The sequence below is a fragment of the Carcharodon carcharias genome, chromosome 10 (genome assembly GCF_017639515.1).
Source record: "Carcharodon carcharias isolate sCarCar2 chromosome 10, sCarCar2.pri, whole genome shotgun sequence".
Classification (NCBI taxonomy): domain Eukaryota; kingdom Metazoa; phylum Chordata; class Chondrichthyes; order Lamniformes; family Lamnidae; genus Carcharodon; species Carcharodon carcharias.
In genome coordinates, this window is record NC_054476.1 from 37,120,400 (window position 1) to 37,145,445 (window position 25,046).

At 42.5% G+C, this 25,046-nt stretch overlaps 1 protein-coding gene across 1 annotated transcript in view; it reads right to left on the bottom strand.

Annotated features, from left to right (window-relative positions):
- ctr9 (CTR9 homolog, Paf1/RNA polymerase II complex component) overlaps positions 1-25,046 on the bottom strand; it is a 58,498-nt gene that overhangs the window by 17,065 nt on the left and 16,387 nt on the right. Inside the window, exons 11-19 of the mRNA XM_041197784.1 lie at positions 21,240-21,368; positions 20,718-20,901; positions 19,266-19,354; positions 16,684-16,869; positions 9,320-9,407; positions 8,104-8,252; positions 4,100-4,216; positions 514-659; positions 354-425 (exon numbers count right to left, since the gene is read on the bottom strand). Of these exons, the coding sequence (XP_041053718.1) occupies positions 354-425; positions 514-659; positions 4,100-4,216; positions 8,104-8,252; positions 9,320-9,407; positions 16,684-16,869; positions 19,266-19,354; positions 20,718-20,901; positions 21,240-21,368 (1,160 nt within the window). The remainder of the gene's footprint in view (positions 1-353; positions 426-513; positions 660-4,099; positions 4,217-8,103; positions 8,253-9,319; positions 9,408-16,683; positions 16,870-19,265; positions 19,355-20,717; positions 20,902-21,239; positions 21,369-25,046) is intronic.

Here is a 25,046-nt window from a genome sequence, read left to right on the forward strand (position 1 = left end):
GTTTGAGAATATGAATTCAGTTTAAAATATGGAAATGAAAAGTTAATGAAAGTTTTCAGTCCTCTGACTTAATATCTCCTCCTGTGGATTAATGTTGATTTGTGTCTTCTGTGAAGTGACTTGGGGCATTTTACTGTCCCTTCTCCAGTCTGGGCCTATATGTGACTCCAGTCTTATCTGATTGACTCTTAATTGCCCTCTGAAGTGACTAGACTTTTTAGTCATTAGTTTTGGATCACCATCTTCTTTAGGCAATTAAATTGGGTAATAATTGCCAGCCTTGTCAGCAACTGCCCACAGCCTGTAAATGAATGAAAATACAATGCAAGTTATTAGTGCCAGTAGGCACATACCTGGCCTCTGCAGCAGCTTGAGCCAAATCGAATCTCATTTTATCTCCGGCATTACTGAGATACTTGAAATACCTGAAAGATGGAATATGCACAGGGTTAGAACTCAAGATAGGAGTGTATACTGGCGTTCATGCTGTCAATTCTAAGTACCGCATCTTACCGATGGGCAAGTTCCAGTTCTTTGACTGCGTTCAACACTGCCTTCAGATTGCTCTTTTCATCTCGGAGGACAGAGGTGGCTAGTCTCTGAAGCACCAAGGCCATGTTAAACATAAGCACGGTGTCGTTAGGGGCCGCGTGCCTGGCCTGTGAACACAAACCATCCCTTTATTTACTTACTGAAATTCTGTTTTTAAATGGAGATCCAATCTGCTTCCCTAAATAAAGACAAATCTCACAGACCAGCATTTCAACTCCATATAACTAAACAGGTCCGAGTGCTGCTGTGGTGGTGTGGTTTTAGATTACAGACATCCCAGACTAGCTGTTCTTATTGGTTAGAGCAATGGTGCTACAATGAACCTTCGTAATTGACAACTGACCTTCGTCAAATAATCTTGCTGTAAAATAACTTTTAGGGAAGAACGACCATAATATGATGGAATTTTCCACTAAGTTTGAAAACAATGTAGTTCAATCCAGAACTAGGGTCTTAAACCTAAACAAAGGAAACAATGAAAGTATGAGGGGCAAGTTGGCTGTGGAAGGTTGGGAAAATACATTAAAAGGTGTGATGATAGACAGGCAATGGCTAGTATTTAAAGAATTAATACACGGTTTACAACAAGTATACATTCCTTTAAGGCACAAAAACCCAACAGGAAAAGTGAGTCAACCGTGACTAACAAAGGAAGTTAAATATTATATTAGATCAAAGGAAGAGGCTTATAAAGTTGCCGAAAAAAAGAGGCAAACCTGTGGATTGGGAGAATTTTAGAATTCAGATACCAATAATGAAAAGGAGAATAGAATATGAATGTAAACTAGCAAGAAATATAAAAACAGACTGTAAATGCTTCTAGAGGTATATAAAAAGGAAAAAAATTAGCAAAGACAAATGTGGGTCTATCACAGGCAGAGACAGGAGAATTTATAATTGAGAATAGGGAAATGGCACAGAAGCTTGTGTCTGTCTTCAAGGAGGATGCAAAAATCCTCCCAGAAATAAGGGGCCAGCAGGAATGAGAAACTGAAAGAAACTAGTATTAGTAGAAAAATAGTACTGGAGAAATTAATGGTACTGAAAGTTGATAAATCCCCAGGACTCAATGATCTACATCCCAGACCATTGAAAGAGGTGGCTATAGAGATAGTGGATTGGTGGTCATCTTTCAAAATTCTATAGATTCTAGAATGGTGCCTCCAGATTGAAAATGTAAACCATTATTTAAGAAAGGAGGGAGAGGTAAAATTGGGAACTACAGACCTGTCAGTCTGACGTCAGTAGTAGGGAAAACACTAGAATCTATTCTAAAGGATGCGATAACTGGATACTTAGAAAATAATGATCTGACTGGGCAGAGTCAATATGGATTTGTGAAAGGGAAATCATGTTTGACAAACCTGTTGGATTTTTTTTGAGTATGTAACTAGCAGATTACAGTGGATGTATGCATTTGGATTTTCAGAAGGCTTTTGATAAGGTTTCACACAGGTTAGCAAACAAAATAGAGCACATGAGATAGAGGGTAATATACTGGCATGGATTGAGAATTGGTTAACGGACAGAAAACAAAGTAGGAATTAATGGGTTATTCTCGGGTTGGCAGGTTGTGACTAGTGCGGTACTACAAGGTTCAGTACTTGGGCTCCAGCTGTTCACAATCTATATCAATGATTTGGACGTGGGGACCAAATATAATATTTCCAAGTTTGCGGATGACAGAAAGCTAGGTGAAAATGTGTTGTGAGGATGATGCAAAGAGGCTTCAAAGGGATTTGGACAGACTTAGCGAGTGGGCAAGAACATGGAAGATGGAATATAATGTGGATAATTGTGAGGTCGTCCACTTTGGTAGGAGGAACGGAGGTGCAGAGTATTTCTTAAATGGAGAGAGATGGGAAATGTTGTTGTCCAAAGGGACCTGGGTGTCCTTGTTCATAAGTCACCAAACATGCAGGTTCAGCAAGCAATTAGGAATGCAAATGGTAAGTTGGTCTTTATTGCAAGAAGATTTGAGTACAGGAGATGTCTTGCTTCAAGTATAAAATCTTGGTTGGACCACACCTGGAGTATTGTATACAGTTTTGGCCCCCTTACCTAAGGGAGGATATACTTGTCATAGAGGGAGTGCAGCGGAGGTTTACCAGACAGATTCCTAGGATAGCAGAACTGTCCTATGAGGAAAGATTGAGGAGACTGGGCCTGTATTCTCTAGAGTTCTACTCTATATTATTATTCTATAGTATACTAAAGATGAAAGAGAGGTGATCTCATTGCAACTTATTGAACTCTTAAGGGGCTAGACAGGGTACATGCAGAAAGGATGTTTCCCCTGGCTTGGGTGGGGGGGTGGTTCTACACTGAGGGACACAGTCTCAGAATCAGTGGCAAGCCATTTAGGACCGAGATGAGGAGGGATTCCTTCACTCAGAGGGTAGGGAATCTCTGGAATTCTCTACTCCAGAGGGCTGTGGAAGATATTTTTCTATATACTAATGACATCATGGGATATGGGAATAGCGCAGGAAAATGGCTTTGAGGTAGATGATCAGTCACGATCTATTGAATGGCGAGGCAGGCTTAAGGGGCTGAATAACCTACTCCTACTTCTCTGTTCCTACGTACATAGGTTCGGTGTTAGGAAGAGTGATATACCAGGCATTAAATTAAAATTCGTGATTGGTTAAAAGCTAAAGCTTCTCTTTTAATTTGTTCTTGGGATGTGAATGGCGCTGGTAAAGTAAGCATTTAATGACCATCCCCAACTGCCCTTGTGAGGGTAGTGGCGAGCTGCCTTCTTCAGCCAACTGCTTGACTAAGGGAGCAGCTAGTTCTGGAGCAAAAGTCTTCTGTACTACAGCCAGGGTGTTGTCAAGACGCCTAGCCTTTGCTGTATTCAGAGCCTTTAGCCATTTCTTGATACCACAAGGATTGAATCAAATTGAAGGCTAGCATCTATGACGATGAGGACCTTAAGAGGAGGCTGAGATGGATCATCCACTCAACACTTCTAGCTAAAGATGGTTGCAAATGCTTCAGCCTTGACTTCATACAAGCTAAAGATTGTGAGCAAGTGCAATTCACTGCCAGAGAAGGCTAGAAATGGAAAGACAACAGAGATGTTCAAAAGCAAATCTAAGAAGCAAATTAAGGGTTATGGAATTGGGATTAAAACAAAAGAGCTGTCAGGGCTAACAAAATGGTGGGGAGTTTTGAGAGGCCAAATGGTTTAGAGTGGTTAGAATGTAGAACTTTCTATCACATGGGGTTGAGAGAAATAGCACAGATGCATTTGAGGGGAAGCTGGATAAATACAAGAGGGAGAAAGAAATAGCAGGTTATATGAATGGGTAGGTGGAGGCTCGTGTACAGAATAAAAACTAGCACAGGCTAGTTGGGCTGAAGGGCCTGCTCTGTGCTGTAAATATTACATAATTCTTTATATGCACTGAAATGCTCGGATGTCTTCCTATAATACTAACAGGACCAAAACCACCACACTACTGTAGACTCTATGATGGGTGTTATGTACCAAAAGCCTTAACCTTTCAATTAGATTTTTCTAAATGAAAACAAAAATTACCTTCAGCAAAGTCTGTTTGCAATCCTGAAGCTTTCCACACTTGAAGTAAGCTCTTGCTAAGAAGAGCAGTACCTCTGTGCTCTGGTGTTTGTAAAACTTCTTCAAGCAATTCTCATACTAATGGAAACAAAAGCACACATTAGTTGTAACAAACCCCCACCCTCTCTCTTCTGGAATTTGGGGTCCAATCTTACATTACAACAGTGACCACACTTCAGAAGTACTTAATTGGTTGTAAGTGCTTTGGGGCCTCCCGAGGTCAAGAAAGGCACTATCAAAATGCAAGTTTTTTCTTTCCGTCAATTTCACACAGGCTGGTGGGTTTTAAGATGCTCTGTTTCCCTGTTGGCTCTAAAAGTCCAAAAGGAAGTGAATTTGCACCATATCCCATTGCATTTCCCAGCTCAGTGAATCTTTAATACAAACAAAAAATCCGCAATTTGGGCTTTTTACCAAGAAAGACCAGAAGCCTGACCTGGAAAACATCACTCTGATAGAACACTGAGTGCTATCTGAGGTGAGATTAATTAGGTAGAGTAGAGTGGGATTTGAACCCCACCAATATGCCATCCAATACACCTATGGCAGGGGTGAGAGTGGGAGAGTCTCCTGGTCAGCCAGAGCCTGCAGAATGAAATGGCACACCACTGTAGTAGCTCACCAAGAATAATTACAGACCAACACATGGAAGTCTGTTGTCACCAATGCCCTCTTAGGGCATGGTACCTGAGAGCATTTTGCTGTAAAGGATAGAGATCTCTCTCAATCTCATCGCCAACCAGCAGTGGCCAGTATAACTTCAAAGGCTCACAGCATGTGAAAATTCCATTTAACAAACACTTGGGGAATTGGAAATCGCCTCTCATTTAAGAACATGCAACTTTCAAAGGCAGCAGGCATTTCCAAACCAAATTCTCACCTCCCCTTTGAGGGGATGTATAATTTTCTGTGTACAATCCTGCATCACAGAAAGAGGCCATTTGACTAACTTTTTCCTTCTTTAATGGAATGCGACTATCGCTTGTTGCCCATCCCAAACTGCTCTTACGAAAGTGGTGGTGAACAGCCTCCTTGAACTGCTGCAGGTACACCCACAGTGCTGTTAGGAAGGAAATTCCAGGATTTTTGACCCAGTGAAATTGAAGAAAATGGCGATATAGTTCCAAGTTAGGGTGGTGTGTAGCTTGAAGGGAAACTTGCAGGTGGTGGTGTTCAAATACGCCCGCTGCCCTTGATCTTCTAGGTGGTAATGGATGCAGATCTGTAAGATGCTGTCAAAGGAACCTTGGAGACTTACTGCAGTGCATCTTCTATATGATACAAATTGTTGCAACTGTGCACCAGCGGTGGAGGGAGTGAACGTTAAAGTTGATAGATGGAGTGCTATTCTAACGGGCTGCTTTGTCCTGGATGGTGTCAGGCTTCTTGAGTATTGTTGAGGTGCACTCATCCAGGCAAGTGTGGGGTATTTCATCACACTCTTGACTTGTGCCTTGTAGATCGTGGAAAGGTTTTGGAGAATCAAGGGGTGAGTTACTCCAAGCAGAATTTCCAGCCTCTGACCTGCTCTTGTAATCAGTATTTATGTGACTGAGTCCAGTTAAGTTTCTGGTCAATGTTAACCCCCAAGGATGTTGATGATGGGGATTTCAGTAATGGCAAGGCTGTTGAATGTCAAGGGAAGATGGTTAGATTCTCTCTTGCTGGAGATGATCATTGCACTTGTGTGGCACAAATGTTACTTGCCACTTCTTAGCTGAAGCCTAAATGTTGTCCAGGTTTTGCTGCATATGGATACAAATTGCTTCAGTATCTGAGGAGTCATGAATGGTATGGAACATTTTGCAATCATCAGCGAACATCCCCACTTCCAAAATTATAATGGAGGAAAGGTCATTGATAAGGCAGCTGAAGATAGTTGGATGTAGGACAGTGTCCTAAGGAACTCCTACAGCAATGTCCTGCAGCTGAAATGATTGGTTTTCAACAACTACAATCATCTTCCTTTTTGCTAGGCATGACAGTTTTCTCACTGATTCCTATTGACTTCAATTATGCTAAGGCTCCTTGATGCCACACTTGGTCAAATGCTGTCTTGATGTCAAGGGTAGTCTCTCTCTCACCCCAACTCTGGATTTCATCTCTTCTATCCACAGTTGGACCAAGCCTTTACCAGCTCTTTCAAAGAGCTATAAAATTAGTAGCACTCCCCCCTTCCCTTTCCCCATAGCCCTACAATATTTTCCTTTTTCATGTTATTTCCCTTTGGAAATTATTGAATCTGGTTCCACCAACCTTTAGGGCAGTGCATTCCAAACCATTATAACTCATTGTGCTACTCCTGACATAATATCTGGCCTAACCACCTGTATGTATAATTATAGACATTGCTTTACATCTATATTAGCCTCTAAAGAAAGGAAGTGGCGTAAAATTATTCTCATCGCCCCTTAGTTCTTTGCCAATTATTTTAATTTTCTCCTTTCTTTTCTGAAATCACTGGGTACAGTTCTACAGAAACTTTCTGCTACTTTGTCAAAGTTGTCAGTGTACGCCAGCTCAGACAGAAACTGTTGCTACCAGATTCCAGAGGATCACAGTCACCCTTGATTGCAGATATTCATATATACTTTACAATAGCATCAATGAATAGCCATTAGGGTTAAGGATACCTTGGTTACACTTTCCCCTCACTAACACAGGCACTGAGGCCAATTGCATGGCCCAACCTGCTACCACAGTTGAGTAAACTCAGCAAAGTCCAGGCATAGAGCTTGTGACTTCTTTCAAGGCTTCAATTCATTTATCCAGTTTAGGTTGGATTAAAAATACAGAATCAGTCATATGTAAAAGAGGTATTTTTTTAAACTCAGGGGTGAGAGTGACCAAAGGGAACAAGGTCTTAAAATTAGTGGCTGAAGAAAAATAAAGGTCTGAATTTTTTTGTGTGACAAGGAATCATGTAATTATAACACTTTTTATGATGTTATGGATGCAAATACTTCTAGGCCACTTCAAATGGGTGGAATTATTAGACATCAAGTGGGTAGAAACATTAGTTTTGCTTTTATTATGTTCCAGACTGTGGAACAATGCATTTGTATAAAATTATCAATGTGACTTCAGTATTTCAACATTTCAGCATGTAATGCAGTTAGTACATCTAATGCAGAATGAAGTAAACACTAACATCAGAACATGACCATGAAAACTTATTCATAAATCTGTGTCAAAGTTTTACAAACACTTCTCTAACTGACTGGCTTGGTTTGCCTTTTAACAGAACCTAGGTACAAAGGGAGTGACTCAAATCCATCAGATCACTCAAGGACAACTTGTAACAATGCCTTTAATGTCAAAAAAAGTGCTTCACGGAAGCAAAATCAAACAAAAATTGACACTGATGCAAAGCTTGAAATATGAGCACAGGTGACTAAATGTTTGGTCACCAGTAGGTTTTAAAGAGGGTCATAAAGAAAGAGGGGGGGAAGTTGAGTCACACTGAGGGAGACTCACCATTTGAAAGTATTGACATCAAGCTTGGTTTCTATTAGTGGGGTAAACAAAGAGTTATCAAAACCCTATGGAAGATACCTTGTCAGGTAGGCAAGATAATAGTGCATGTTTAAGCCCAAGGCCAGAGAATTTTCTCGGTGCTTTGAACAATTTCAATGAGCTTTTTAACTTCCACAAGATTAGGCAGATTGGGAAGTTGCACTCCCTCAGTACTGAATCATTGAGGTTTACAGCATAACTTCATAGCTACAAGATCATCTGACTTTGGTTTTTGTTATGATAAATTGTTACATAATTAAAAATTAGCATACAGAAACATATTAAGATGCAAACATTTTATCTGGAACATGTAATTGCTCTTTAACTGACCTGTGCTCAATGTCAGTTTAGTCTCCAGTTTGACATTCATCCGAATTAATAAAAACGCTATCGAAAATATCTAAATGAACAGTTATAAAGTTTATATAAAATACATGTTTGATACTTACCATCTGGACGGCACTTATGTACTGTTTCTGCTCCACGTAGATATGTGCCAAGTTTAGCCAGACGTCACTTATTTCTGCTGTAGCCTCCCTCACCTGGGCAAACACATCACGAGCCTCACGAACATATCCTTTGTGCGCCAATACAGCACCTTTTATGAAATAGGATGTTAAGAACATTTTCAAGTCACTGTTGCACTGTTCACAGGTTAACAAAGCTATTGATAAAGCATATGAGATCTTGGATTTTATTAAGAGAGGCATAGAGTGCAAAAGCATGTACAAGATTCACTGCAGCAACCTGCCAAGCTTCCTTTGACAGCTTCCTTGCAAACCTGGAACGTTTAGCGCCTAGAAGAACAAAGGTAGCAGATGTATGGGAACACCATCACCTGCAAGTTTCCGTGTTTCCATCTAAACTGCTTAAATTACTACCTTTGTCTCATCAGCAAATTTGGATATGTGACATTCTGACGCATCATCTAAGTCATTAATAAATACGGTGATAGTTGAGATTCCAACAAATACTTGCAGGGCACCATTTGCTACATCCTCCTAATTAAGAACCTGTAGATTATCCGTACTATCATTTACCGTTCAGCCAATTTCCTAACCAGGTCAATAATTTATCTTCAATTCCATGAATTTCAACTCTGGCCAATGGTTTGTTATGAGGGCATTTAGGGATGAGCATCAAATGCTGGCCTTGCCAGCGATGCTCAAATCCCATGAAAGTATAAAAAAAGAGGAACCTTATTGAATGCCTTCAGCAAGTCCATATAAATAACATTAATAGACATTCTGATCATTACTTTAGTCACCTCTTCAAAAAAAATCAATCAGGTTTGTCAGGCATGACTGATCCTTGACAAATCCATGGCTTGCTCTGATCAGCTGAAAATTTCCATGGTGTTCAGTCACCCTGTCCTTTATTATAGACTCTAGCAAATACCCAATAGCAGATATTAGGCTAACTGGTCTCTAATACCCTCTGTCACCTTTCTTAAATAGGGAAGTGTCAGGCACAATTTTCCAATCTGAACAATGGTTGCCAAATCAAGAGAACTTGGAAAGATTGTAGATACCCTAACTATGTTTTCATCTAATTATTTCAAAATCCAGGGATGGAAAACATCGGGCCCCAAATTAGAATGCAGAAATACACAGTCACCACCTTCCCCCACTCCCTCTCTCTGTTAAAACAACAGGCAGCATCTACCTATGCCGTTAGCAGCATACAAATTCTTGGGATCATTCCTAAGTACTTGTTTGTAGATTGCCAGTGCTCGGTCCTGGTGACGTTTCTCCTAGTAAGTGGAAAAACAGGCAAATAATGAATAAATGTTATGTTTCATGTCACTTAGGTACAGCAAAAGAAGTAGTTTACTCTCCAGTTCAACATCAACTGCATTTATATAGAACCCTAAGGCAGTGAATTAATCAATCTACTGTGGATTTAAAACTTTACAGGCATTGTCATGCACCACTCACCACTTGCTACATTGTATATAGACTGTGGAACTCAGCTTAGACAGTGTGGGGCTTACTGAGCCCTCCCCTCCCCTATCGTCCCTGGCAAAGTGGTCTGAACAGTCTCACTGAAGAAATTTAGTTGCTCATGATCTCAGAATCACACAGTGCAGAAGAGGCCCTTTGGCCCACCGAGTCTGCACTGACACGTGAGAACCACCTGACCTACCTACCTAATCCCACATGGTAAATTATAGGGGTTTGTTGCATTTAAGTCCGGATCATAAGAATGCAACAGAGAATGACTGTCTTAGATTTCTTTGCACCTCTACAATGTTTGGAAGGGTTGAGCTCATGCAATATTTTAAATTATATGCATCAGTCAATGCCCTGTGGTATTTCTAATAGCAAGTCAGACATTATACTATTTTGAACAAAAGCCTTATATCATATTCACACACAACATATTATTTTGATGCTAAAATGTTAGTTTAACAACCGGCATTTATATGTTTTTTTTACTCTTTCATGGGATGTGGGCAAGACAAGCGTTTGTTGCCTATCCCTAAGTGCCCCTGAGAAGCCACCATCTTGAACCACTGCAGTCCATCTGGTGCCAATATAACCATATAACCACAGTACCGTTTTGAAGGAATTCCAGGATTTTGATTCTGTGACAGTGAAGGAACAGCAATATAGCTGAAAGTCAGGAAGGTGTGCGAAGAGAACTTGCAGTTAGTGATGCTCCCATGCTGCTGCTGCCCTTGTCCTTCTAGGTGGTAAAGGTCAGGGATTTGGAAGCTTGATGGAGCTTTGGTGCATTGCATTGCAGCAGCAAATCATGTATATAGTGCACATTGCTGCCACTGTGCGTCAGTATTGGAGGGAATGAATGTTTAAATTGATGGATGGAATGCCGTTCAAGTGGGCAATCTTTGTCTTGGATGGTGTTGAGCTTCTTGAATGTTGTCGGAGCTGCACTCATCCAGGCAAATGAAGATTGTTCCATCATTTTCCTGACTTGTGCCTTGTAGATGAAAAACAAGCTTTGAGGAGCCAGGTGGTAAGCTACTTGCTTCAGAATTTGCAGCCTCTCTTTCTTTTGTAGCCACATTTTTTTATATGGCTGGTCCAGTACAGTTTTTGGTCAATGGTAAACCCCAGATGTTGATAGTGGGGGATTTAGTGGTGGTAATGCCATTGAATGTCAAGGGGAGATGATTAGATTCTATCTTGCTGGAGATGGTCATTGCTTGGCACTTGTGTGGCACAAATGTTACTTGCCACTTATCACCCTAAGACTGAATGCTGTCCAGGTCCTGCTTCATATGGGCATGAACTGCTCCAGTAGTTGAGGAGCTGCAAATGGTACTGACCATTGTGCAATCATCAGCAAACATCCCCACTTCTGACCTTATGAAGGAAGGTCATTGATGAAGCAGCTGAAGATGGTTGGGCCGAGGACTCTACCCTGAGGAATTTTGACAACGATGTCCTGGGACTGAAATGATTGGCTTGCAACAATCATAACCATCTTCCTTTTTGCTAGGTACAACTCCAACCATTGCAGAGTTTCCCTCTGATTCCTATTGACTTCAGGGCTTCTTGATGCCACACTCAGTCAAATGCTTGATGTCAAGAGTAGTTACTCTCACCTACTCACACCACAGGGCATTGACTGATGCGTATAGTGCCTTTAATGCAACAAAATATTCCAAGGAGCTTCATAGTAGCATTACCAGACAGAATTGGGATGTAAGGGGTCTAAGGGAGGGGTAGCACCTCTCACAGGCAGGCTCACCACACTCTTTGGGGTGGCTCATCCTGTAGTGGTCCTCAACTTCACACAATTCTCACCAATGGCTTCAAGTAGTTGTTAGCATGTGATAGAGGCCACAACCCAATAAACCACTTTGATGGGCAGGTCAAACCAAGTGAGGAGAGCTGTCGCGTCTCCTGCCCTTGGCGAATTATGGATTTGTCTACTCTGGCATTCAAAGGCTAATTCTGGCAAACTGAGCACATGAGACCCATCTAAGGTCCAATGGTCTTGAAGACAGGTCAGCAACATGTTGTGGAACTCAAGAGCTCTAAAAGACACAGATGCCATGCTGGTCACCCATTGCACCCAGATCTATCTCCAGCCATCTAGACACGTTTTGCCACTGGCTCAAGATAGTTGAGGATGACAGAGTGAAGCCGATGATATGCAACTCTCCCTCAGTATAATCCAATTCATGCACAAGTCATGTTCATCATTTTTCTATCATCTGTCATCCATCATCTATCTGCCACAAGTCATGAGGGGATTGGTGAGTGACATAGCAGGTGTGGACTCATTGGGACTATAGCCATAAACCTGCACACAGGCAACTCAGGCAATAGGGTTGTTTTTCACTGGAAGGAAACAGAAATGGAACTTGGCAACCCTCTGAGCAACTGAACAGCTGTTTTAGGACCACATTATTCATCTCCCTTGCATGAGGATTGGTTAAGAGAAGGTGCCCTAAACATTGTCTGCTTCAACGCCCTGGTCAGCAGGCTGCAGCTGACAGGAGCCCTTCAACATGGTCATAAGTCAATCTCAAAAAAGAAAGTAACGGTGACAATGGGCTCCACTGGCACATGGAATGTGTGCACCCTCATGGCAAAAGCCATAGTCGGAAACTTGAGAGAAGAACTACTCGTCAGTAGAAAGCTGACTAGGTACAACAACCAGATCGCTGCCCTCAGCGAGACTCATTAACCTGAGGAGGGCCAGTTCAAGGAAATTGATGCAGGTTACACTTTTTTTGGAGCAGCCATGGAAAAAGTGGCGCAAAACTGCTGTAGGGTTTGCTGTCATGAACCATCTCATTAGTAAGTCGATTTCCAAGGGTGTTTAATGATCGCCTGGTGCTAAAACTTACCCTGCACGGCAACAGGCAAGCAACTCTCATCAGTTTGTATGCCCCTACCATGCTGAAGTTGAGTGTAAATTCTATGGTGACCTTAACTCCTTGATTGCTGCTGTTCCAAAGTCAGACAAGCTGATTATTCTTGGTGACTTCAATGTAAGAGTTGGTGCAGATCACCCAGCATAAGAAGGGGTCATCAGAAAAAACAGAGTTTGCAGTCGTAACAGCAATGGTTTCCTCTTGCTGAGGATGCATGCTAAGCATAAGCTCGCAATTACCAAAGCAATTTTCCACTTCCCTAATTGCAACAATGTTCTATGCATTGATATCTAATCGACTATGTCATCACCAGGCAGACAGACAGGAAAGATGTGCGTGTAATGAAAGCCATGTGTGACGCTTACTGCTGGACTTACCACCATCTTACCATTTCAAAATTAAACATCAAGATCTATCCCCCGAGGTTCAGAAGTGTCTCAATGTTGCAAGGCTCAAAAGGCAGTCACAAAGGAAAGTCTCTCAGAGAAATTCAAGAGTTGCCTGTGTACAACGAAAATGGACAGTGAAAGCTCTGAGGATGACCGTGCAATCTTCAGGGGTATAGAGTATTCCACTGCTCTAGAGGCCTTTGGCCCTACCTCACAGAATCATCAAGATTGGGTTGATAAAAACAATGAGGTAATCCAGAAACTACTGGAAGAGAAACATCACCTCTACAGGGTTTACCTTGATGACAAATCAGCTAACCAGCTGAACTCTACGATGCTGGACGTCAATGCCTGGTCAAGAAGCTTATAGAACACTTTCACCTGTGTGGGAGGAAGGAACCATCCCACAAAAATACAAAGACGCTTCCATTGTCCACTGTGCAAATGAAAAGGAACTCTCCAATCTTTTACCAAGCATAGACAAATCTCACTCTTGTCCATCACTGGCAAAATCTTCACCAGAATTCTTCTGCACTGATTAGTGCAACATCTCAACCAGGATCTGCTGTCAGAAAAGGTCGAGGAACCATTAACACAGTGTTTGCAGTTAGGCAACTCCAGGAGAAATGCCTAGAACAGGAAGTGGCCCTCTACAGCACGTTTGTTGACCTGACCAAAGCTTCTGATACAGTCAGCCGTGATGGCCTTTGGAAGGTAATGGAGAAATTTGTCTGCCCTGAGAAATTCATCACTATGGTCTCACTGTTTCATGACAGCATGTGCGTTCTGGATGACGGAGTGTCTTCTGGCCCATTCCCAGACACTAATAGAGTTAAACAGGGATGTGGGCTAGCATTAATCCTCTTCTGCATGTTTTTCTCTGCCAAGCTCTTCGGAGACCTCCATGATGATGATCCTGGCATTGCAATCAGATATCACACGGATGGGAAGCAGCGCAATCCGAGACAATTCCAGACAAAGACCAAGGTCTTCAAAGACATACTTTGTGATTTCCTGTTTTCCAATGACAGTGCACTAGCTGCCGGTTCAGAGCTGGACATGCAACATAGTATGAAGAAAACTGAGGTAATGAATCAGCCTGCTTCAGGAAAGCCCGATCTCAAGCCCAAGGTTTCAGTGCACGACCACAACCTATCAGCAGTGGATAAGTTCACTTATCGCAGCAGTACACTCTCTCGTGCTATCTCTACTGACATCAAGAAAAATGCAAAAACTGCCAAAGCAAGTGTTGCCTTCAGCAGGTTGAAAGTATATACAGCAATAGTCCTGCCCATTCTGCTCTACACATACAAGACTTGGACTACGTACTAGGGTCATGCCAAGAAGGTCAACCACTATTGCGTGAGCTTCTGAAGATCAGAAGGCAGGACAAAATACCAGACATTGAGGTGCTCACCTCAGTTGACATGCCAAGCAACCATATCACAGTCAAAACTGAGTTGAGCTGTCATGTAGCCAGAATGCCTGACACTCACTCTTACCAAAAACAAATCTTCCATTGAGAGCTTGAGTCTGGGGTGTGCCCTCATGACGGTCAAAGAAAGCACTACAAAGATAGTCTGAAGGCTTCACTTAGGAGTTTTGATATTGGCTTCTGGGAGGGCTGGGAGAAGCTCACCCAGGATCGCTGCAACTGGCCCAACCAAATAAAAAACGGTATGGCCTCCTTCAAAAGCAAATGCATATCAGAGGTAGAGAGAAAATGCAAGGAGAGGAAAGCCCAAGCCAGCAACTCACCCAAAATTCAATTGTCTGCCGTATCCTGTCCTTTTGCAGCAGAACCATCTGGACACTGATCGGCCTTGACAGTCACCTACGTACCCCCGGAACCCTACCAAACACCCCAAATGGTGAACATAGTTATCTTTGCTTCTAAGGATGAGTAAGGACCAAATAGAATTCAATACAGAATCATGTGAGAAGAAATTAGGATAGATGACAAAAAGCCTTTTCTTTATTCATTCATGGGGTGTGGCATCACTGGCAAAGCCGGCATTTATTGTCCATCCCTAATTTTTTTTGAGCAGATGATTGTGAGGAGATAGGTTTTATGGGGGAGGAAGAGGTATAGAGATTTAGGGAGGAAATTCAAAAGTGAAGTGAAAGTCACCGTAGTCCCAGAGGACCATAGGCTACTCTCTCATTAGAGAGAGACGACTGGTGGTGAGTTTAACTTGAGGGTCACTGCACCTCAGGCGAGGTTGAGAAGGCAGAGTCTTCATAGATGACCTCAGCTGGTACAAGAATTGAACCAGCACTGTTGACATTACTCTGCATCACAAACCAGTTCATCATTTTTCTATCATCTGTCATCCATCATCTATCTGCCACAAGTCATGTGGCGATTGGTGAGTGACAAAGCAGGTGTGGACTCAAGTCCAGCCAACCGAGCTAACCTTAGTGTCTAGGCAGCTGAAGACACAGTCACTAATGGCTGGGCAATTAAAATTCAGGGTGCGTAATTGCCTAGAATTGGAGGAAGCCAGAGATCTAGGAAGTATGTAGGGCAGAAGGAATTTACAAAGGAGTGGCTAGGCCAAGGAGGGATTCGATGACAATGATGACAACTGTAAATTTAAAGCCCACAAAGGCTAACTGTTGTTAAACAATTACTGGGTGAGTTCAATTGCTATTCAGCTTGTAACACAGATTAGTGTCTCTTTTTTGTCTATCATTTACATAACATTGCAATAAACACTGAGGGTGCAGACATTTTGACCAGTGTGTTTTGTTCAGGAGAATTTTCTTACATATTTAATATTACTTTCTTTTTGCTTAACAGTGACATAATCTGACTGTGACAGACAACAAATGAATGCTAGATACAGTTTTTCTTTAAACCATTTTACTAGTGAATATACCATGGGGTTTTTCACAGAAAGACAAAGAATGTGCTGTTTATAAGAGCAAGAACAACATATTGTGTAACACAAAGTGCATTATTCTGCTGCTGAGATGATGGGTGTGCTACAGAATCTAACTGATATTAAATGAATACTGAATATGTTGTTTCATAGGTAGGTTGCAATTCAGACTTGAGATCAGAACCCTGGTTTGTTTGTGGAAAAGTCAATTAGGAGCATGCAGGTATTGTGGCTCTGGTGCTCTTGAAAGATTTTCTATACTTTCCAATTGACAGTCTTTATTTTTTTACATATTTGCAACCTCCACCTCCCCTCAACCCAAAGTATCTCACAGGTATTTGCTTTGGAATGTGTATGACCTCTAAAGACAGACAGGAAGAGCAAGCTCATATCCAATGTTTAACATATATCAGCAGATCTTCTATGCTCACAGAGAAATGGAGCCTTTTTATCCATTTCGTTACATGAATAAAACTTCCTGTGGCTCAGGAGGCTCTGGATTCAAGTTTTAAGCACATAATCTTGGCCAAATCTTGCAGTGTCAGTATGGAGGGAGCTTTCCACTGCTGGGTATGCCACCTTTTAGATGAAACATTAAAACAAGGCTGCATCTGCCCTCTTAGGGTAGACATAAAAGATCCCATGGCATTATTTTAAAGAAGGGCAGGAGAGATCACTCCAGTGTCCTGGCCAATTTTTATCCTGCCAAACTATATCACTAAATCAGTTTACCCAACTACTCATTTAAGTATTGTTTCTGGGGTCACTCTGAGCGCAAATTATCTACCATGGTTCCCACATCACCACAGTGACACCACTTAAAAAGGCCTTCATTGGCTGTAAAATGCATTGAGACGCCTTGAGGTTGCAAAAGGCATGATATAAATGCAAATTATTTCTTACCTTTTCTCTGTCTCTGGTTGGCTGGTGCAAAGTCTGAAGCCAAACATTACCCAAGGCCAACATGGAATAGGTGTCATTCTGAGTCGATGGTTGTTTCAAGATTCGTTCAAACTTCTTCTGTCCTGGTCCCCATTCCTGTTTAGCCAAGTGAAGATTCCCAATCAGTGACCATGCGTCTGGATGATCCTGCGGACGACATTAAGAAAAATGATTACCTTAAAAATGTTGTTTTGAGGAGTTGTTTATGACTAAGCATCTCTGAGCATGTTTCCTTCATAGCTGCAGCTCAAGTTTCAGATGGAATCTTCATTATTAGGGAGGAGTCAGAGAGAAACAAACGATGTAGCCCAATTCAAATATGTAAGTGATCAACCCTTCCAACTAGGTTGGAAAGCGTGCATGAGCCTGTGCACGCCCACGTGCTGTCCAACTTTACTGTACAGGTGGGAGCGTGTGTGCATGCCTGTGTTTGCATGCTGGTCTACGTGTGGTGTCAGCAAATTAAGTAAGGAATAATTGGAGCAAGCATTTGCTGAACTGCAGCAAATTTACAGATAGTCACTGTACGGAGACATTGGAAGGTGCTGAAGGAAGGACACTCAAAACATTTAACCTTGGTCCAACTACAGGGTGATTATGTGGCAGGTCTCTCTTAGTACAGTATGGACAACAGTACGGCTTCCACTTTCGAATATTCTGACTCGTGACACCACGTTAAGTGCTTTTTGGAAACTGCAAGGCTAGAATAAAGCAGAGTGATATGGGCTGAAAGTAGTTATAAGAGATCAGCGTGAAAATTTAATGTGAGTCATATACAACTGGGTAAGGCTCAGGGTATAAGGAAATCTTGACTGGCAATCCCTGTCTATAATAAATGTGAAAACTTAGAAAGGGGTTTCATAAAATAGACATAGAGAAGGTATGTGGGGAAGACCAAAACAAGTGCCAAAAATATAAAATAGTCACTAATCCATTACTAAATTCAGCAAAAATTTCTTTACGTAGACAGTGGTGAGAATTTGGAACTCTCTACCACAGGAAGTAGTTGAGGTGAATAGCATTGGTACAATTAAAAGGAAGCTGGATAAACATGAGAGAGAAAGGAAGAGAGGGGTATGCTAGTAGGGTGAGATGAAGCTCTTATGGAGTATAAACGCTGGCATAGACTTGTTGGGCTGAACAGCTTGCTTCTATGCTGTAACTTCAATGTAAGGCTGAAGTAGAGCATCATGAACATAGTGAGGTACAAAAGCTTATGGTAAGGGATAACAGTATAAATCAAGGTCAGGAAGCCATTAAAGTAATAGAACTGAAGAAAAAGTATAATGTAAAATTGAGTACAGCAGCCTAGCTGCTATGATACAGGATTAGTGTTATATTCCACCATGCCAGTGAATTCAATTAATCTGTTAAGTGACGAGTTGGCGCCAGGAACAACAACAACTTGCATTTATATAACCACTTTCACACAATAAAATATCCCAAGACAAGAGTGTTACCAAATAAAAGTTGACACCAAGCCAAAGAAAGCAACACTATCCATGAGAATATGGAACTCACTACTATATGGAGTGATCAAAACAAATAGTATAGATTCAGTTAAGAGCCTAAATAAGCATATGAGTGAGATGGGGATAGAGGACTATGCGGATACAATTAGGTGGAGGCTTGAGTGGAGTATAAATGCTGGCATGGACCAGTTGGGCCAAATGGGCTGTTTCTGTGCTGTATATCCTATGTATGTAATCCTGTGTAATTGGGACTGATGATGAAAATTTTGGTCAAAAATGTAGGTTTTAATGAAGATCTTGAAGGAGGAGAGAGAGGCAGAGGGGTTTAGAGAGGGAGAAAGTGACAGGGTGGGTTGCTGTAAAACCTCAAATGGCTCAGTACTACTCCTCAGGAATTGACCTTACATTATGTGGTGAACTCCTAATATCCTCAGGGCATTCAGGTATGGGCAATAAATCCTGCCTCATCAGTATCCCAAGAACACATTAAGAAAAATGTAAAATACTGGAAGTGAACCACAGCCGGCAAGTCTTAATGGAGGATCTACACCACTGTATTTCCAGCATGTGTTTTTACTTGTGGGAGTAGATGGTGTTAGTGAGGTTATGAAATGTGTTTTAATATTCTCATCCTTGTTTTCAAATCTTTCCATAATCCTCGCCTCTCCCTATCTCTGTAACCTCCTCCAGATTTACAACTCTCGGAGATCTCCATGTTCCTCCAATTCTGTGTATTCTTGATTTTCATTGTTCCACCACTGGCAGCCATGCCTTCAGCTGCCTGGGCGCTAGCTCTGGAATTCTCTCCCGAAACCTCTCTGCTTCTCTCTCCTCCTTTAAGTTTCTCCTTAAAAACTACCTCTTTTACCAAGCTAATGGTCACCTGCCCTAATATCTCCTTTTGAGGCTCTGGTGTTACATTTTGTTTGATAATGCTCCTGTGAAGCATCTTGGGAAATTTTACTACACTGAACGTGCTATATAAATGCAAATTGCTGTTTTTGTTATAGAAGATTTGGTTTAATTGTAGAGGTGCCTACAAACCCCTCTGTGAATTTCACTTGAACCAACCTGGTTGATTTGTAGAGCTTCTTTAAACCAATCAGAGGCTTCATAAAAATTCCCCTTGTCTCTTGCCATGCAGCCCAAGCGTAGGTAACCTGTGTGGAGTTTGTTCAGAAAGAAAAGAAGACAGTGTAAAATATTTTCTGTTTGGTCTATGCTACAATGAAGTCTGAGTTTGTGAAGGAATCTTTGTTGTGGAATGACCACAATGGGAAGAGAGCCCCTGCCCTTTGTTACTCCTACATGGCTGCTCTTGTGAACATTACAAAGCTAGGAGAAATTGGAAGAATTATTTCAACGCTAAATACAATCAGCCACCATGCTATGAGCACATATTAATACATCCTTACCCAACACTGTACACCCCCTTCAAGAAACTAGTTCTTTGAAAAACATTAAACCAAACTTAAAAGATCTCATAACACTCATGCAAGACACTTGCAAATGAAGCTTCCACGCTTATTTCAGGAACACTAGTCTCAATCCCAAGAAGCTCTTTGCAAATTCTGGAAAGTGAAATCGCCAAGCAAGCCACGAAATATACATTTTTGTTAACATGAGAATTTCAACCAGTCCTTAGATACTTAGGCTATTTCCTACATGAACAGTGCTTCGATCAAGCTGGTTAAAGTTTATTCTTGGATTGTGGGTATTGCTTGGCTAGGCCAGCATTTGTTGTCCAACTCTTGTCACCTTCAGAAGTTGGTGGTGGGCCTTCTTATTGAACTGCTAGTGGCAGGTTTGATATAATTGAGTGTTTCACTTAAGCTACTTCAGAGGGCAGTTAAGAGTTAACCCTGCTGGTGTGGGATAGGCCCAGAGTGGGGAAGGACAGTAGTTTCCCTAAAGAACAATGGTGAATTAATTGAGTTTTTGACAACCTGCCAATTTCATGGTCACTTTTAACGATCCCATTTTGTTATTTTCAGATTTTTAAAATAACTAAATGCAAATTCTCAAAGTGATGGTGGGATCTGAATTCTTTTTCTCTGGATTATTAATTCAGTTGACACTATTCAAGGAAGTGCAAGGGAGTTCTCTCCATCATCCTGGGCCAATTCTTATTCCTCTACCAATGTCACTAAACATAGATTACCAGGTTATTTACCTCACTGGTGTTTGTGCGAGCTTGCTGGGTACAAATTAGATGCTGGATTTGCTACATTACAATGGTGACTGCAGTTCAAGAGTACTTCATTGGCTGTAAAGGACTTTGGGACATCCTCAGGTCATCTTTCTCTTCCTTTTTTCTCAAATCACTTGCCATCGTCTCAAGGTCACAATCAACATGACAGTTAAATAAACAACTGTTTTCTACAAGCAATGTGATTTCGCTGTATGAACATGATTCAAAACCTTATCAACCAGGATTAAAAACCAGACATTCACCCCCAGCCTTAACCAAATACGTAAAGTGTCACCTGTCCTAGGAGAAAACAAGACAGAGGTTTTACTTACAGTCTACGTAATTTGGATGTTCTCTTAAAACATTCTTGTATAATATTTCTGCCTCATGGTATTCACACAGGGCCTCGTAGAGCCTGGCCAAGTTATAGGAGGTGGTGACTGAGATTGCGTTGTAGTAATGCTCATCGTGCTCTGCTTCAGCCTTGGCACGTTCGAGTGATGCCAGGAAATATTTCTGCCACAAAAGGGCAATTAATTGTATTCACAACATAGAAAGCATTGAGATAAGTGGGCCAAGGTCTACAGTATGAAGTAGGTGGGAGCTTTAGAAGCAGGAGAGTGGGAGGGGGAGAGGGAGATGCAAAGGCACGAGAGGAGAGACAGGGGAGAGGGGAAGGAGGGGCAGATGTGAGGGGAAGGAGAGAAGAAGGGGAGCAAGAAGAGGGGAGCAGAGGAAAGAGGAAGGGCCCAAAAAGGGGTAAGGAAGGTGGAATTATATATTACATTATGATTAATTATCAAAATGATATGGGGCAAAATGGAAAACTGCTCAGTTAAATGTCTGAAAATTACCTTGGCTTCTCCCAAGTTTCCCAGTCGGAAGTGAAGCGCCCCAACATTGTTGAGGATTTCAGGAGGAACGTCAGCCTGCACTTTCTCCTGAAGGATGCGTGTGGCTGTGCCATAGGCTGATAGTGCCCCCTACAAACAGAATTCAACAAGGTCCCATCATTAAATGTGGCTGTGCCAACAAAAAGCCCAAGTGTTGGTATACTGTAAAGGAATACAAGAAAAGCCAAGGGTGAGCAAAGACCATATGGGCCAGTAAAGACCATCCCACTAATACCCAGTTCTCCATTCACCAGCTGATCTCATTTTAAAAAAAATTCATTCATGGGATGTGGCCAGCATTTATTGCCCATCCCTAACTGTCCTTGAGAAGGCGGTGGTAAGCTGCCTTCTTGAACTACTGCAGTCTATGTGGTGTAGGTACACCACAGTGCAGATAGGGAGGAGTTCCAGGATTTTGACCCATTGACAGTAAATGAATGGCGATATACTTCCAAGTCAGGATGGTGAGTGACTTGGAGGGGAACTTCCAGGTGATGGTGTTCTCATGTGTCTGCTGCCCTTGCCCTTCTAGATGGTAGTGGTCGTGGGTTTGGAAGGTGCTGTCTAAGAAGCCTTGGTGAGTTCCTGCAGTGCATCTTGTAGATGGCACACACTGCTGCCACTTTGGTCAATGGTTGAGGGAGTGAATATTTGTGGATGGGGTGCCAACCAATTGGGCTGCCTTGTTCTGGATGGTGTCAAGCTTTCCTGAGAAACTCCTGCAGTGATGTCCTGAAACTGAGATGACGGAACTCCAACAACTACAGCCACCTTCCTTTGTGCTGGGTATGATTCCAACCAGTGGAGAGTGTGTGTGCCCCCCCCCCACCCCCACCGATTCCCATTGACTTGCTAGGGTTCCTTGGGGCCACACTTGGTCAAGTGCTGCTTTTATGTCAACGGCAGTCACTGTCACCTCACCTCTGCAGTTCAGCTCTTTTGTCCATGTTTCAACTGTAATGAGATCAGGAACTGAGTGACCTTGGCAGAACCCAAACTGAGTCAGTGAGCAGGTTATTGCTGATCAAGTGCTGCTTGATAGCACTGTTATGACCCATTCCATCATTTTACTGATGATTAAGAGTAGACTGATGGGGTGGTAATTGGCCAGGTTGGATTTGTTCTGCTTTTTCTGTACAGGACATACCTGGGCATTTTTCACATTATTGGGTAGATGCCAGTGTTGCAGCTGTACTGAACAACTTGGCTAGGGGTACGGTAATTTCTAGAGCACTATTGCCAGAAAATGGTCAGGGCCCATGGCCTTTGTAGTATCCAGTGCCTTCAGCCGATTCCTGATAACACATGGAGAGAATTGAATTGACTGGCATCTGTGATGCAGGGGACTTCCAGAGGAGCCTGAGATAGATCATCCACTCGGCACTTCTGGCTGAAGATTGTTGCAAATGCTTCAGCTTTATCTTTTGCACTGATGTGGAGGCTCCTCCTCCAGTGAGTTATTTGTCCACCATCATTCACGACTGGATGTGGCAGGACTGTAGAGCTTAGATTCCACTAGTTGTGGAATCACTTAGCTTTGTCTATCGCTTGCCACTTATTCTATTTGGCATGCAAGTAGTCCTGTTTTTTAGCTTCACCAAGTTGACACCTCATTTTTAGGTATGCCTGGTGCTGCTCCTGGCATGCCCTCCTGCACTCTTCGTTGAACCAGGTTTGATCTCCAGGCTTGGTGGCAATGGTAGAATGGGGGATATGCCAGGCTATGAGGTTACAAATTGTGATTGAGTACAATTCTGTTACTGCTGATGGCCCACAGCACCTCATGCTCAGTCTTGAGTTGCTAGATCTGTTCTAAATCTATCCCATTTAGCATGGTGGTAGTGCCACACTACACAATGGGGTGTAGCCTCAAAGTGAAGACAGGACTTTGTCTCCACAAGGACTGTACGGTGGTCACTCCTACCAATCCGTCATGGACAGATGCATCGATGGCAAGATGAGGTCAAACATGTTTTTCCCTCTTGTTGGTTCCCTCACTACCTGCTGCAGGCCCAGTCTAGCAGCTATGTCCTTTGCAGCTCGGTCTATATTGGTGCTACCAAGCCACTCTTAGTGATGGACACTGAAGTCCCCCACCCAAAGTACATTCTACACCCTTGCCACCCTCAGTGCTTCCTCCAAGTGGTGTTCAACATGGAGGAGTGCTGATTCATCAGCTGAGGGGAGAAGGCACATAGGAGGTTTCCTTGCCCATGTTTGATCTGATGCTATGAGACTCCATGGGGTCTAAGGTGGATGTTGAGGGCTCCCAGGGGAACTCCCTCCTGACTGCATAGCGCTGTGCTGCCAACTCTGCTGGGTCTGTCCTGCCAGTGGTGCAGAACATACCCAGAGATGATGATGGTGATGTCTGGGACATTATCTGCAAGGTATGATTCTGAGAGTATGGCTATGTCCTTGACTAGTGAGTCAGCTCTCCCAATTCGGCACAAGCCCCGAGAAGTTATTAAGGAGGACTTCACAGGATCGACAGGGCTGAGGTTGCCATTGTCGTTTCCAATGCCCCACGATGCCAAGTGACCCATCTGGTTTCATTCCTTATCGACTCCCTAGCAGTTTGATACAACTGAGTGGCTTGCTAGGCATTTAAGAGTCAACCACATTGCTGTGGATCTGGAGTCATATGTAGGCCAGACCAGGTAAGGGTGGCAGATTTCCATTAGTGAACCAGTTGGGTTTTCACAACAATTGACAATGGTCATTAATTAGACTTTTAATTCCAGATTTTTTTTGATTGAATTCAAATTCCATCACCTGCCATGCTGGGATTCGAACCCAAACATTACCCTGGTTCTCTGGATTATTAGTCCAGTGACAATTCCACTATGATGCTGCATCCCCCAAGATAGATTTTGATAGATTAAAGAGCTTGGACTTGGGTATACATAGCATAATTGCACAGTTTGGAGATGACACAAAATTTAGAAATGTGAGGAGGATAATAGAAGGCATATGGAGGAAATAGACAGACTGATGAAATGGGCTAATGCATAGCAGATGAAAATTTATTGTGAAGACATCAAGCTTGAACATCTATACCCTTCCTGACAGAAGCATTCTCGAATCAAGGCTTTATGCAGTTCTGTTACTGGTTGGCTCAATGGCTTTATTGCCATCACTGGCAGGAGCTCAACTTTCTGCATTAAGCACGCACTAGTAACTGATCCTTTTTCGTTCAAGGGATTGTGGGCACTGTTGGCAAAGCCAGCATTTATTGTTCATCCCTAACCGTCCTTGAGAAGGTGGTGGTGAGCAGTCTTCTTGAACCGCTGCAGTCCAATGTGGTCTACACCCACAGTGCCATTAGCGAGTCCTAGGCAGGAGAGGTTGTAGGGTTGGAAGGTACTGGTGAAGAAGCCTTAGCGAGTTTACCTCATTCAGCAATTTATTTCTATGCCTGGATTCACTGTACTAGTGTCAATCTGAGAGACAGAAGGATGTTGGTTCAAATCCCACGCTTGGGATATCAGCATGTAATGTAGGCTATCGCTTTCTGTGCAGTACTGAGGGAGCACTGCATGGCACAAGCAGCTATTCTGGTGAACATAATCATGCTTCCGGTTACCGGTTCACCGTTCTGGTGAATGTTGATTACCCAGAGAGGGTAAACTCCCTTTGCGGGAGTTTGCTGTGTGCAAATTGGCAGCCACATTTCCCTTCATTACAACTGGTTCACTAATGTCCTTTAGGGGAGGAAATCTGCCGTCCTTACCTGGTCTGACCTACATGTAGCTCCAGACCCACAGC